General features: G+C 36.7%; 1 protein-coding gene across 2 annotated transcripts in view; it reads right to left on the bottom strand.

Moving 5' to 3' along the window:
* The window catches only part of LOC123319210 (regulating synaptic membrane exocytosis protein 1), a 301,043-nt gene that overhangs the window by 80,958 nt on the left and 203,857 nt on the right, over positions 1-16,228 (bottom strand). For both annotated transcript variants that reach the window (XM_044906078.1, XM_044906085.1), the window contains one exon: positions 10,130-10,332. In XM_044906078.1, the coding sequence (XP_044762013.1) occupies positions 10,130-10,332 (203 nt within the window). The remainder of the gene's footprint in view (positions 1-10,129; positions 10,333-16,228) is intronic.

Below are 16,228 nucleotides of genomic sequence, written 5' to 3'. Positions count from 1 at the left end.
ACAAGGTGTTCCAAAACTAGTGAATCAAACGTCACACCACGATAGAGTAAACCAAATATTATCGAATGACACCAACATTAGTTCGACGAAAATGTACCGTTTCCAAAATAATCAGAATTTTATTAAAATACATAAGGTTGCCGATTTTCGAACTATTTTTCTTAATAACAGGGCCAATTTGTGAAAAAGGATATCGATTTTAAATTATATTGAAGTAATATTATTGTTTCATCTCCCCTAATTGAAATTATTTTAAGTAGTTAATCGATAACCATAACCTAAGTAAATGTAAATTAAAACAATTGTTTTTTCTACATGATTTTTAATACTCAGAATAAACAGGGGTGATAATATGGGAGAAAAACGCTATCCTTAATAACAAATTGGCCTTGTGACTGAAAAAATAGTTCGAAAATCGGCAACTTTAGGTTAGGTTTTTTTAGAAACGGTACATTTTCGCTCAACTAATGTTGGTGTCATTCGATAGTATTTGATCTACTCTATCGTGGTGTGACGTTTGATTCAATAGTTTTGGGGCACCCTATATATAGGTTTCTTCGGGGTTTTTTGAAATTTCTCGAATTTCCGTTTGGCTATAACTCCTGAAATTCTGATCAAGTCGACTGAAAATTTATAATTAGCTTTGAATTGTTAATTTCATTGAAACAGAGCATTAAAATTCGACAAAAATCTGGACCGGGCTCAGTGAGGCTTTACTTAACTTCAAACTCATAAAAACACCGTGTATGTAGTTTTTTAATCATAATTTCAACTTTTTTGTTATCTGCATTATTATTGTCTCAGAATGAATTGATTTTTGGGTTGCCCCACCTGTTGATCATGTTCTAGAAATAATTGTTTTGGTCAGACGCCTCTAAGGAATAGAGCACTTCATGAAAATGTATTTAGAAATCCTTAATTGATTTTTTTTTCGAAGAATATTCTGTTGAATGTGTTCAACAATTATACCATATTCGGTCTTCAAAATACTCTTTCACAAGGATAAAATGTTTCAAAATTGATGATACCCAAATATGGATCGAAAAACTACGCTATCTCGAAACTAAAAATTAAAACTTGATCTTCAGAATGAATCTATTTTTCTATGGACAACTAGTTGTGTGAATAAAAACAAAGAAAGAAATCGCGGGGTGTCAGATCTGGAGATCTAGCAGTCCAATATTGTGGTCCTACCCTTCTAATAAAATGACCTGAAATACTGATAAATACTTTTGCTGGTGCATGAATATCATCAATGTTTCAATAACAAATTGTAATAAGACCAGAACAATCCATAGATTTCCATAGATCCAATAATGACTATAACGGAATCAGTAAAGAATTCGAAAGTGCATTTATCACACTTATTCGAAGTGCCAATCATTACCTTCACTAAAAGACCAAATGAGGTGAAAATCAGTTCGGAAAATTACTTCAGTTCCACGTTGTCCATAAAAAGCGATTCATTCGGAAGATATCGAATTATAATTATTATTTTCATGATCATGATAGGGTAGTTTTTTTATTTTTGTTTATTATCAATAATAAAGCTTATTATCACTGTTAATCACTTATCTGAATAACCAGATATGCTATAAATATCAAAAACAAATGCAAGACATATATTGAGAACGAAAAAATTCAGTTGAACATTTCCAATTCCATTTTTAGATTTCCTCAGTTGATTGGCGATCATATTCATCCCATTAATTAATGTGAAGTAAAAGTCAATATGCAGCGCTGTTTTTTCCAGACATTTCACGATCAAACAATTATTCATTAGAAATAATCTGAAAAGGCATACCAAAGTTTCATTGATTTTGAGAAAATCAATGAAGATACCTGAAAAATTCAAAATTATGACGAGAAAAACTACAAACAGAGTGTTTTGCATGAGTTTAAATTTGAATATATCCTCAATGAGTTCGGTCCTGTGTTCGTCAACTTTTAATGTTCTGTTTTATTGAAACTTAGAAGTTTAAGCGGATAATGAATTTTTAGCCGAATCCAACTAAAATATTTGGAGTTATGGCCGAACAAAAATTAGGGAAATTTGAATAAACTCCTCTCTATATCGGAAACGGAATGTCTAAGACACACATATGAGGTGTTTTTGAACTGAGCTCAATGCCCTCTATTCACGATTTTCGTTCGTCCGTTTACTTGTGAAACACCCTGTGTAGTGAAAAATTTCAAAAGACTCCTCGAGCAATTAAGAAATGCCATTAAATCATGGAGTTTCTTTTGAACCGCTATGATGAAAAATGTCAATATCCAGTTATTATTATTATTTGGGGTGATTCATCGAAAATCCCCAATATCTCGAAAACCAAGGCACTTTTGCCAAACGTAAAATATATTTATTTGAACCCCCATAGAGTACTCTACCCGCAGGCTCCATATTATCCATTCATTACGCCACACCCTGTATAATTATAATTATTATATCAATGTACTGAAAATAAACAAACATGAATACTAGGCAGTTGTTTTGTTTGAAGGTGAAGCTCCTGTTGCTTCAAACTTCTTTCAATTATTTTGACTACCATTCACGCAAGATGATTTTTGTTGAGGAATTCAACATTCTCGTAATTATCTGTTCATTCCTTCAAGAGATACCCATTCCCTACCACCTATGAGTATTCAATTCAATGCTAACACTGCATCAAATGCATTTCATCCTCGGGTTGATTTTTTTGAATTCTACAACTGATGTAACGTCTTCAGCCTTCAGCCATAGAAAATAAACAACAGTAACTCTCCTCAAGCTACTGATTACTTCTATTTTCCATGTAAATAAATAGATTTGGTATGTCTTCAATCAGTTTGTATAAATGTCAATTATGTTCGTTACATATTTTCGAAGCAATATTTTCCGAAGTGATTTGACATTGTGATGAAATACGTAATTACTGAGAGTCTCACGTAGAACGGACTACGTAGCACTGATTTAAAACTCAAAAATGTTTTGACAAGCGTCTTAACCCAACATTTTCGTACCATACAGAGTGAAAGGTATTCAATTTCCATGGCCAATCCTGTGCTAAAATGAAAGTGAATGAAGTATAGAAGCTGAAAGTAAAACGTATATCTTTGTTGATTCATTCGGGAAAAACATTTCAATGGAGTTCCTCATGTCGTGAATATAATGCCCAAAATTTAGATAACTATTTCATACCAGAACAAATTCGGTAAAATTGTCTTTGGAATTAATCTCATATGTAACGAAAAATTTCATTGTCATGTATCATTCATTTTAGGACCTATACGGTATTAAACTCCCCTATCGGACGAAGTATCGTAGACATAGCATACTTATTCAAAACTGTTGATATTCATGAAGAAAAGATAATAATTTCTGTCCAAATTCATTTACTCCGAATCCTTATCAATCAATTATTAGCGTATGAAGTTTATTAATATCAGTATCGTTCTCGAACTATTTACAGGTTTCAGTATGTGTGAATGAATCGGAAGAGCAGCTGTATATGAGTAGAATTCAAGCTGCCCTACTTTCTGTCCTCCTGAAATCTGACAACGTTGCGGGAGGTGAGAGCGCACTACTAATAAGAAATATATGCGGAGGTAGTAAGGTCTGATTCGTTTAAAGAAAAATTTTTCAATGAAAATCTTTTCCCCTCTTTAGGTACCCCTGTTATTTACCTTCCCCTCTACATATATAAGCAAAAATTATTCCAATTAAAAAACTCCTTCACCCGGAGGTCAGGTCGCCCAATGAACTTAACGGAGGTAACAACGAACTACGGGTTCATATATATATATATATATATATATATATATATATATATATATATATATATATATAATCACTGTAGTTATAAGAGCCTTTTAATAATATAAATTCGACGATAAGGGTCTATCGACTCCCCAAACCAGAGTCGATAGACCCTTATCGTCGAATTTATATATATATATATATATATATATATATATATGAGGGGTTCAGAGCTGAAGTGAACCAAGTCCAATCAGCGTAGTTTTGAGATGAATGGTTTAGAAGTTGTTTATCACCCATTAATTCAAAACTTCTTTAGATTTTCAAAGGTTAGAATGTAAAGCCCTTTGCAACAGCCGAGAATTCTCTAGAAAATTTACTCGAGAACTCATGCGCCGTGAATTATGTACGCACTTTCGGTAGAATTCTCTGTTCAGTAGCATACAAAATAATCTCTGCCGTTTTCTTACCAAAATTTGGTAGAGAATTCTCCAGAAAATTCTCGGCTGTTACAAAAGGGCTTTAGCATATGCCTACATAAGAATAATAATGAATAAAAAAGTAACTTGGTGATAAACAACTTCTAAGCCATTCATCTCAAAATTAGGCTGAATGGACTTGGTTCACTTTAGCTCTGAACCCCTCATATCTTAATCTGACACGCTGGAGTATGTACAATGATCCTTTTTTTACTATTCTGACAGGCTGTCCTGGACAATTCCGCCTACACACAAGTCTAATTTTTGGTAGAGGTACTCTACAGTGTCCAAAGTATCTCCCCTTATATTAATCTGACACGCTCTAGTAAATTCCGAATTTCCCTCTTGGCCTCCCCAACTATGAAATGATCACATTATGGGGGTATATACATTTATCTACACGTTCGAATCCTATCTGCATCCCGAGATTCTTGAGAGCACCAAGAGGCGCCTGATGCGTAACAGTAACAGAATAATACATCCCGTTCACTGTCCAGTGGTCATGAAAATCGCATCAGCGCGGAAACTAGAGAACTCCATTATTCAAATTCAAATCATATATCGAATTTGCCTGCGACCGAGTCATGTTTAATCTCCAATTTTACTTTCAGAGCACGAGTTTGACCTCTGGTCTCGATACGGATAGGAGCATATTCAAAGGTAGATTTATTGGTTCGCGACACGTTTTTCACCTGTATCCGATTAACTTTGTCAACCCTGTCATATTTACGTAACGACATCGAGTATTAACAACAATAATAGGTTTTATTCTCAATGTAAACGAATAGGCAAGTTTGGTTTCTGGTTCTGATAGTTGGGGAGCCGACGATGTTAAATCGGGATTTACTCGAGAGTCGTGGAGACCTAGTGGATTTTCAAGATAAGATGATAGAAAGAAAAAAAGGTTCTATGATGTATGCACTTTCAGCGGTGGGGAAAGCGTCTGCGGGTTTTCAGTGGTGTAGAAAAAATCGTCTGGTGTACATACTCGAGCGTGTCAGATTAAGATACTGTACATGCTCTACGTGTCTCTGATGATAAATTCATGTTTATCTGACAGTTTGCGTAGTGAGGCTGGCCGTACTGAAGATTTAAAAATGGTAAAATAAAATTTTTTCGAACGTGTCAGATTTTTAGAGAATATGTTAATTGGACCCAAAGGAAGCTTCATTTCAAGATACTGACAATTCGAACGTGATGCAAGGTCTTGACGGTCCATTGAAAATGCAAAAAAAATCGTTACTTGTACAAATCGTAGAAAGAAAAAATGTTCTATGATGTATGCACTTTCAGCGGAGGGAGAAGCGTCTGCAGGTGCTCAAAGATGTAGAAAAAAACTCGTCAGGTGTACATACTCGAGGGTGTCAGATTAAGATACTGTAAATGCCCTATGTTTTTCTGATAATAAATTCATGTTAATCTGACAGTTGCGGCGTGGGCCTGGCCGTACGGAAGAGTTGAGAATGTTAAAAATAAAAAAATTTTTTTTTTACGAACGTGTCAAAATTTGAAAGGATATGCTAATTGGACCCAAAGGAAGCTACTTTTCGGGAGACTTGTCGGACGTGACGCAAGGTCACAGCGGTGCTTTGAAAATGCAAACAGAATCGTTACTTGTACACACTCGAGCATGTCAGATTTTCATACAGATGATCGATGTTACAGACGTGTTGACCCATTAATCTTATTACTAATCAGTGAGGGTTTTTTCGATCTGACATTTTGATGATGAATAAAAGGCATTTTTTCAGATTATACCCCTAATCGTTCAATATAATAAAAATTTTGGCTGAAGCAATTTTACATACTCTAAACTATTTTTTTTTGTGTAGCAGGGATTCAGACGAACCACCCTCTCCTGAGGGGGAACAAGTGTGGGGATTCTCACTCTCCTGAGCTCGAGACCCACTAAAAACCCTTAACTGCTTCTTGAATATTGGTTCCGGGCATTTGTCTATAAGCCGTTCATCTCTTAGTCGGTTTTCTTCTCGCACACTATCGTGCTGGGATTTACGTGTTCATCCTCTATTGGATAACACTTTATTAGATTTTTCAATAAGTTCATGTTCTTATTTTAATCTCTTCTTAATTAATCTCTTGTTCTCCTTCGGTAAATTCGCATTCTCCTTTTGTCTTCCTCTGGGTCGTAGTCCCCTAGTCTTCTGAGTTCTTGATTCGGATGGTTTTTAGCTGTTTCGAATAATTTTTCTGCTTTTCTGTTCATGAATTCCGTTATGGTTTCCCATTTTAGGTCCCTATAAATCTGTCTACTCCTGATAAACCAAGGTGCATCTATTGCACATCGTAGCAGCTTGTTTTCATTGGCCTGAATTCTTTTGATGTGGCTTTTTGCCGCGAAACCCCAGGCAACTGATCCATGAGTCAGTTGAGGCCTAGCAACGGCTTTGATTATATTCAATTTTGTCTCTTTCGACATGTGGCTTCTTCTTCCTATTAGAGGGTAGCGTCTATTCATCGCTGCTTTCGTTTTGTCGATTGTTTGTTTGATATGACTTTTCCAAGTAAGTCCGTTGTCGGCTTTGTCAAGCGTTATTCCTAAATATTTCATTTGGCTTCATTTTCCAGTCGATTTCTTCGCCGTCAACTTCTAGATTCGTTGTGGGTCGCAGTCTTCTCTTCTGTAGTAATATTGCTTGGCTCGTTTGTCCATTGAGCTTGATTTTCCACTTTATGCACAAGTCATTTGTTTCGTCAATCGTTTCTTGTAGAACTCGTTCTATTACTTCTGGGTTGCGGTATCGAGTTGCTATACTTGTGTCATCAGCATATAACGTTAGCATGGTTCTTGGTTTTTCCGGAATATCGCGAATGTATATGTTGTACAGAAGTGGCCCAAGTACTAACCCTTGGGGTACTCCAGCCTCTATATCTCTTGTTGTGGAGCATTCTCCTTCCACTTTCACGCAAAATCTTCTATTTCTATAAGGTCAGGCCAAGGTCAATAAAGAAACCCAATCTAATGTACCGGGTGATTGTTTATATTTTACCCAATAGCTATCTCAGTCAATATTGGTCGTACTAAAACGTTTAAATGGGAACATTTTCAGTACTTTTTAAGGGGCAAATTTGTAGTATTTTCTATGGGCATTAATAATTCAGTACTAGGAAATGCATAAAAACATCGTAAACCTAAAAAATCTTATTTTTCAAATGGTACACCCTTCTGGTTTCAAATATACATTATAAAGATTATTTTCGGCAGTTTTTTAAAAATATAGGTTTTTTCGTCTAAATCTAAGACAGCTGAAGAACGCCAGTTTTTCTATATGGAGGTTGTTAGATTTTTCATGACTTTCAATTTATAATTATTGATTGTAACGGCTCTGATTTTTCTTTATCAGTTAGGATAGAACATGCATGCCGTTCCTGGATTAAAATGAATATTTATTACAAAAAATAGCGATATTTTGTTTTGTTTTTTATTTTATATGTATATTTGGATTTGTATGAATGAAAAGATATCAGTAACTCATATAGTTGTTCAATTTCCCATTGGGACTGAGAGCAGAATGCGTAATGTGGGGAGATTGTACAAAAATCGTACTTTTTGTTTTAAAAAGCAAAGGAAACAACCCTTCAATTTTGTCTCAACAGTACAACTATTTATGCCCTGTATATACCGAAATTATTCATAATATAAAAAGCTTCGGAAATACATGCGCTGAAATTCCTACGTTCCAGTGAAATTGGTAATGGTTATGGATCTTTGTAAATATGTTTTTGAAACTCTCGAAGGAAAACACCACCTCAATTTTAACGATCCTTCATACCACCAGAAATGTATTTCATGCTAGCTGAACTTTGCGAATATGTTAGCCAAATTGGTTTCTAAGCGAATTCTTCGTTCCTGTATTTACAGAAAATTTTCCGATTCAACTTGTTCAACTCCAATTGTGATCCTGAAAGGAACACGATAAGAAGAAAATTGGATTTTCAATTCAATTTCTATGCGTCCTTTTGAGTAATCTAGATGTGAGGCATTTACTATTCTACTTTTCTAACTTCTGCTATAGTTAGGTGACATGAACCCTACTAGAAAATTAATTTGTTCTGTTTTTTTTTTTTGTAATAGCATTGGAGAATTCACGAGAAAATGAAAAAAAAATTCGTATGATCGGTGAAACTCCTTCTACAATTCCGTTGCCAGAATCATGACTTGTTCCTATTAGCGTGTATTTATTTTTCATCTAAAACTGTACTAAACGATGAATTTGGTCAAAAAGATTGCTAAATCTTCTTGGAATTTGGTTGAAACGGAGTCTGACGGGCTTTAGAAAATATTGGTCTATTTAAGGTCTAATATAGATTGAGGTTATAGAATTGCTTAGATTGTACCTATCAATAAAAAATGTGAATTATAGAGAATTGCACTAGAGGAGAATCTTCTGATGTTTATTAGTTTTTGCACAAACATGTTATTTGAGAGTTTCTATTGAATCGAAAAGAGGACTACAAAATGCAGAATGACAGAAGATTTAAGATGTCCATTTTGATCAAAGAGGTTTTGAATGTTTTAATTCTCGTACCGCTTTTTGTAACTACCTCGTTCTATTTGCTGATTATTGTATTTTTTTGTCTTATTACTTGGTGAAAACACCAAAATATCGTTCGAAAATCATTGAATGGTGAGGAATTGTGGATCAAATAATGAAATGGATTTTCCGAGATTAAGTTTTTCACTCAATGTGAATCTGTCATTGATTCTAATTTTCAGTGCTCCGAAGTGGATAAAATTCTCAGGGCTTGAAGACAATTACTTCAGCAAACACTACTAACTACACCATGTGCAGTGAACATTTTACTGCAGGTCAATTGAGAACTGTTCATCCACGTGAATTGTTGTTTGCAGAAAGTATCCCTTGCATGAACTGCCTATTAAGGGGAAATTATGATCTTTTACTCAAGTAAGGAAAAAGGTAGCGTAAGTATTAAAACCCGTAATATGTGAAACGGTCATTCATTGATTTTATTTTCAGTGCTCCAAAGTGAATGAAATTTTCAGGACATTAAGACAATAATGATTTCGGCAAACACTACTTACCATGTGCAATGAACATTTTACTGCAGATCAATTGAGAACTGTTGATCCACGTAAATTTATTTTTTGTTTATCTATACTTTTGTGTCCTAGTCAAAGCTTTATTTGTAGTCCAATTTTTGTGCATTTTTCTTAAATTTCAATAAGAATATAGCTACCACATACGATAGCGTTTTCCATTCATATCAATTGATACCAAACAATGTTCAGATGACAACTAACATTTACATCCTGGTCACAAAACAAAACCAGACTTTTGTTTTGTCGCTCAGGATGGTCTCAACAAAGTCGATATGAAACAGTTTTCTGTCTTGATACGTTTTCAACGTGTTTTCGCTGACCAAAATGTAGTCAGTTTTTAGTAGTAGAGATATGAAGGCGTTTCATATCTTTTTTCTCTTTAATCTTTGATATTTTAAAATCCGTCTACACTTTCAGTATACCATGAACATACCGACATCGATGGTGAGTAATGATAGACCGGTTTTGCTCGTCAGTATCACATAACTCAACCATACGATGCCGACTGAATGAAGCAGAGGCCTTTTTGTTGAAAGCCAGCAGCGGCATCGAAGTATTAAATGAATCGATGCGACACCTTGCGTTTAACGACCTAAACTTTCTCATACATGGCTACTCAAAAAAATGATGCCATGATTGAATGGGCCCTCAAAATAGATGCGATATCCATTAATATACAGAAGTTTTATTTCTTCTGGTAACTAGAATCAATGAAAACAAATATTTGAACTTGCGCAATGAGCATTTACATTCTTTCTTGAATTAAACTAATATCTACAACTGAAAATCGAAGAATTTACTCATTGGGACAATAACTTGAAAACAAAAACTCACTTCTATGTGCTTTATCCGATGGATCCCTCCTCAAAATGACTCTTTTCTTAGCTGAAGAGCCTCCGCCGGAGTCAACATCGTGAATGATGATTCGTATTGCTTCTGCATCTACTGAGGCCTGCCTCCGTGGTGTGGTTTCAATTTCCTCCAAAGGTGGTGCTGGTCTGGGTGCAGGAATGTTACGTAATCCAGCGATATCAGGTCTGGAATATCAGTGAAAAACTTCAGCAGAGGGTTTCATAAAACTTTGATTGTCGATAAACGATTTGACAGTCGATCGATTTCTGAAACGAAATCTTTTTATTTCTGAATATATTTAAAAAGAAGCAATTGAGAATCATTGAATGGACGTATGAATATCATAATTTGATGCGAGAATGATATTCTGAATGGACTCATGACTGAATTATCGACTGAAAACAAATTGACATCTATTCGTCAATCAAGCGTTGACTCCCGGATGAAACTTTATGAAACTCGGGGTTCATTTCACAAATTCCATAGTAAAATACCAAAAACCTGCTGCGTGAATATTTTGGACAATAAAATAATTGCAAACATTTCTTTGTACTCAAATAACTTTTCCTAGTTTTGCATAGGTACAAGATTTAACAAACAGCAAAAAATAGGTTGGTTTCATCGAAAATTTTAACAAAAAGATCGAGAGCGTATATTCTCCATTTTACTGCAATAAACATACCAAGACGAACGCACTTGGTAAAAACTTTCAGGGTATGCTTATGTAAAACACGAGCCGGTGGTTTTTGATAAATTTCATTAATATTTTGCTCGTCCATTGTGAAAACTGAATAGATCGTAAATGGAGGCTGTGGCCAAAACAAATAAAAATAATAAGATTTAACCAATAGGAATCTTGCGTGTTGAAGCTTGGACTTTTCTCCACGTGTTTACGAACGTTATTATGATTTCAGCCTTGCGGCTTTCACACTCCTCTCCAGAGGAAAATTCACTTATCCCAGATATCAAAAGGATGAAGCTCTGTTGGAGCCCTTTCCAGGTTTTCGAGCTCGTGGTGGTGGTCGGGTCCGGGTCGCTCCACATTTCCTGTCGGAGCAGACGGTGTACCTCTGCATTCCCCATGTACTTGCGTACAGTTCTCGCCGTTCCGAGCAGTACCACCTTCTGCATGACTCTATAGATATTTTCGTCCAACTGAAGCTTCTTTAGTAGTTTCTTCGGTATCAGGTCTGTAGATGAAATGACAATAGGGATGGTCTTGATATCTTTCAGCTTCCACTGTCCTCTGGTTTGTTCCTCGAGATCTCTGCATTTTGAAATTTTTTCAGTGTGCCTATCTAGAAGATTGTTGTTATTTGGAATTGCCAAGTCGATGAATAGTGCTCTGTCTTCATCCTTATCGAGCAATATGACATCTGGTCTATTGTGGGTTATTGTCCGGTCTGTGAGAACCCTGCGATCCCAGTAGAGCTTGTGATATGTTCATTTTCCAATACAGCATCCGGATGGTAAGTGTATTTAGGAACCTTTTTTGAACTTAGAAGTTGGTGTTTTAGAGCCAATTCTTGGTGAAGAATCTTGGCAACAGCATCATGTCTATTTTTGTATTCCGTGCCCGCGAATTTCTGACATCCCCCGGAGATGTGCTGGATAGTTTCATGTGTTTCACAGCCATAACGACAGCTATCGTCCGCCACTGAGGCATCCTTGGCGATTTCATGTAATTTTTTGCTGGAATCATCTGATCCTGGATGGCGAGCATGAAGCCCTGTGTCTCAGGAAACAACCTTCCGGAAGTCAACCAGTAATTCGACGCAGATATGTCGACGTAATCATGGTTGACCTCGTTCTGGTGCCTTCCATGCAAGGGTTTGCCAATCAATTTCTGCCTTTTACTTTCTGCAGAGTGTTCGACGGTTTCCAAGTGATCCTGTTGTAGCTTTAACGGTGTAGAACTATCAGCAAAACAAACTACTCGATGGAGTTCTGACGAAGCAGCCTTGCTCAGGAAATATTTTCGAAGTCCTTCAATTTCCTGGGACATACGGTTGGACGAATCAACAATTCCTCTACCCCCAAGATGTCGTGGCAGCTCTGTCCGTTCTATTGAGCTTTTGGGGTGATGTTTATTGTGTTTAGTCAGCATCGTCCTTATTTTTCTCTGTGAAGCTGCTAAATCGGTGGTCGTCCAAGAGATGATACCAAATGAATAGCTCAGCGCCGAGCAAGCGTAGGTGTTAATTGCTTTTATCAGATTCTTGGTGTTAAGACCAGTTCTCATTATCCTTCTCAATCTTCGGGTGAACTCCTCCGTTTTCCTTCTTCATCTGGGTCGGATTGATTTTTCGTGCCTGTTTTATGCCTAGATACTTGTATGTGTCCTTTAATGCTTCAATTTCTGCACCTTCCTTGAGTTTGAACGTTCCATCTTTTATTTTTCCTGTTCAGCAGTCGACATTTTTCTAGTCCAAACTTCATTTTGATGTCTTCCGAGAATCCTTCTACCATTTTCCGCATCTGTTGCATTTGTTTTTTTGGTAGATGCGAAGAGTTTCAAATCGTCCATGTAAAGGAGATGATTCAGTTTCATTATAGTTCTACTGCCGCTCTTGATGGAAAATCCGTAGTCCGTAGAATTCAATCTATGAGACAAGGGATTCAGGGCTATGCAGAAGCGAGTCTCCTTGGAAAATTCCGCGTCTTATTGGAATAGGTCCTGTCGTTATGGAGCAATCTGCTGCTTTCATTTGAAGACTAGTTCGCCAGGTTGACATGGCGTTTTTCAGGAACTTAACAATATTGGGATCCACCTTGTAAATCTTCAAGATCGTCAAGAGCCATTCGTGAGGTATAGAATCGAATGCTTTTTTGTAGTCTACGTACGCAGCGTAAAGATTCCTCCGCTTGGAGAACGCTTGATTGCAGATAACTGAATCTATTATTAGTTGTTCTTTGCACCCTCGTCTGTCTTTGGTGCATACTTTCTGTTGCCTGGCGATGATGTTATTTCTTTCGCAAGGGTTATGAATTCGGTTTGAAATGCACGATGTGATTAATTTGTACATCGTTGGAAGACATGTGATTGGTCGGTACTTGGATGGGTCTTCTGTATTCCTTTGGTCTTTAGGTAACAAGTATGTTGTGCCATGTGTAAGGAATACTGGCATTCTTTCAGGATTTTCAATGACATCATTTATTGCGGATGTCAATTTGTCATGCATGATCCAAAGTTTCTTGATCCAGAAGTTCTGTAATCCATCAGGCCCAGGTGTTTTCCAGTTGTGTAGTCCTCTGATAGCTGTTTTTACTTCTTCAATTGTGATCATGTATTATTATTATTGTTGAAGGAGAAGAGGGGAGGTAGAAACCTATGACCCTCATTTACAAAACAAAAAGTATGTAACATAGAAATAGAAATCAAGTAAAATCATAGAAAGAACAAAAATCAACCAGAGGACAGCACTACGTCCAGCAAGTTCTTGAAAGAGTTCACACACACGTAGCACACACGACGTCATCGGTCAGCGAATTCCAAAGGTGAAAAATCCTGTTGCTCAGAAAGTGCTCCCTTGGGGTCGATCTGAAGTTCTCGCGGTAGCGCTTGATCGCGTGACCGCGTAGATTGGAGGTGGAGAGTTGAAATAAATGTCTCAAGTCACAGCCAAGTAAACCATACAGAATTCGGCAAGCAAATATCGAATCTCCCTTGGTGCGGCGATGCATAAAAAAGATGTCAAAACGATTAACTGCAACCTCTCCTCATATGACGGGCGCGATGGAGAAAGTCCATAGGGTATTCTAGTGACGTTCCGCTGGACAGACTCCAAGCGCTCTCTATCCCTCACCAAGATTGGACACCATACAGGACCTGCGAATTCCAAAATTGGTCGGGCATTCGTCGCGAACATCAACTTGCAGGTTTTTGGAGAACACTTGGGAAAAGCCTTCCGCACCATAAAGTTCACACGAGCAGTCCTGGCTACAACGGAATCCACGTGACGAGATCACGACAAGTCACCGCTAATAAGAACTCCGAGATCACTGTGACAATCAGTAGGAGCCAGTGCCTGATCGCGAATAAAATATGTCCTCTTGGAATTATTCCTCCCTATATGTAACATTTTACACTTGGTAACATTCAATGGTAGCTGCCAGATTTCCGACCACGCGATGATATTGTTAAAGGTCCTGCCGAAGCTGCTGCGGCGGTGCCCAATAGATAGATAGATAGATAAATCTTCTTTATTTCAAGTTTTATATAAAACATTACATAAAAGATGAAATGACGTCAAAAATCAGTACATACAATTTAGTACAAATTGTCAGAACCAAAATAATCTTCAAGATCATAAGGTTCCAGTTCTATCAAAATTCTCTTAATTAAATTCTTAAACTTAAATACACCTTCTACACACTTAATGTGATGCGGCAATTTATTAAAAACTCGGATACACATATAGTATGGTCCCTTTTCACTCAGAGTTAACCTATGATATGGATAGAAAAGATCTCTGTTTCTCGTGAAATAGCTATGATTGACATCGTTTTGGAACTTATCTCTATTCTTGAATACAAACAAAAGACATTCATAAATGTACAAGGCATATACAGTCATTATATTCATAAGCTTGAATTTGCCTCTACAAGAGTCCCTAAACTTCATTTTGCACATGGTTCTCATTACTCTTTTTTGCACAACAAATACTGATTCCACACTTGCATTGCTACCCCAAAAAATAATACCAAATCTGAGAACAGATTCAAAATTTGCATGGTATAAAATTTTTAATGTATTAACATTCATGTATTGAGCTACGACCCTGATTCCATAACCAATGCTAGATAATTTCAAACAGACCTTTTCAATGTGTGTGTCCCAATTAAGAAATTCATCTATAGTAACAACCAAGAATTTAGTGCTTGTGACAGGTTTTATGTTGTTATTTCCAAGATTAATGTTGCTTGGTGCAGATATTTGACATTGCTTAGTACGAAAAAGTATTAAACTAGTTTTTGATTCATTTATTGTTAGCTTATTCATGGTAAACCAATTGTTGGTGTTCACAAAGCAATAAACACACACACGTGTATTATACGTTTATATGTGGTGGGTTACTCGTTGAATTTTGTAACGTTATTTAGAAACCTAAATTCCACCATACGTTGATTTCACATATAATCAACGTTTATGATCAAGCTGGTTACTGAATCCACCAACATGAAACGTTTTATTTAAGTGCACCCTCAACGAGTATTCGATAGGAAGTGAGAAACATTAAATTAACGTTGAATACGATACCATTCAACGACTCGTTACTGTAGTCATCAATATGTAACGTTTCTTTAGCGGTCTCGTTGGCAGCGATGTAGGGTAGGACGCCAGAGGTAGCAGGTTCGAATCCCGGCGGTGATGAATGTTTGCGGTTGTCTCGATGAACCTAGTGTGGTGAGAGATATAATGTTGGCTGATGGGAAGAATCACAAGACTAGTGGGTGGTGGGCAGAAAAGCAAATAAATATTTATTTTAAAATCAACATTTGAATTTCGTATTGTAGCAACGTTACTTCAATCGAATGGCAACGTTATATTCTCGTAGAATTTCCATTCCAAAAAGATTGTCCGCTACGTTACTGTACCACTAGAAGGAAACACGTATTTCCTAACGACATTTGCCGGTTTCTCAACGTAGCGTTACGTGAAGAACTCAACGTTACTTCCACGTATCTGTGTTTATTGGGTGTGAGGGCACTACTGTACAATTTGATGTCATCAGCATATGCACCGTAGCTGGAAGCAACCAAGTCAGGAATATCAGCAACGTACAGAATGAACAATATGGGCCCAAGCACAGACCCCTGAGGGACTCCACTAGAAACCGGCACCTCCGACGAGAGTCATTCACCAACTCTTACCGAAAAAGAACGTTATTCTCGTTATTTTTGAGAAAACATTGTTATAGCATTCAGTGATAATATTCATGGTGATTCATAACTACTGGGTCATACACTAAGAATAGAAATATAAGGACCAAATATGCCTTGAAAAGCTTTTGGTGTGGTAAAAACATACAGGGTGTGAAAATCGAACGACAGTAGATTAAAATGTCACAGCAAAAATAA

Source organism: Coccinella septempunctata, chromosome 1 (genome assembly GCF_907165205.1).
Source record: "Coccinella septempunctata chromosome 1, icCocSept1.1, whole genome shotgun sequence".
Classification (NCBI taxonomy): domain Eukaryota; kingdom Metazoa; phylum Arthropoda; class Insecta; order Coleoptera; family Coccinellidae; genus Coccinella; species Coccinella septempunctata.
The sequence above is the reverse complement of the archived record's forward strand: the minus strand, read 5'-3'. Positions and strand labels throughout refer to the sequence as shown.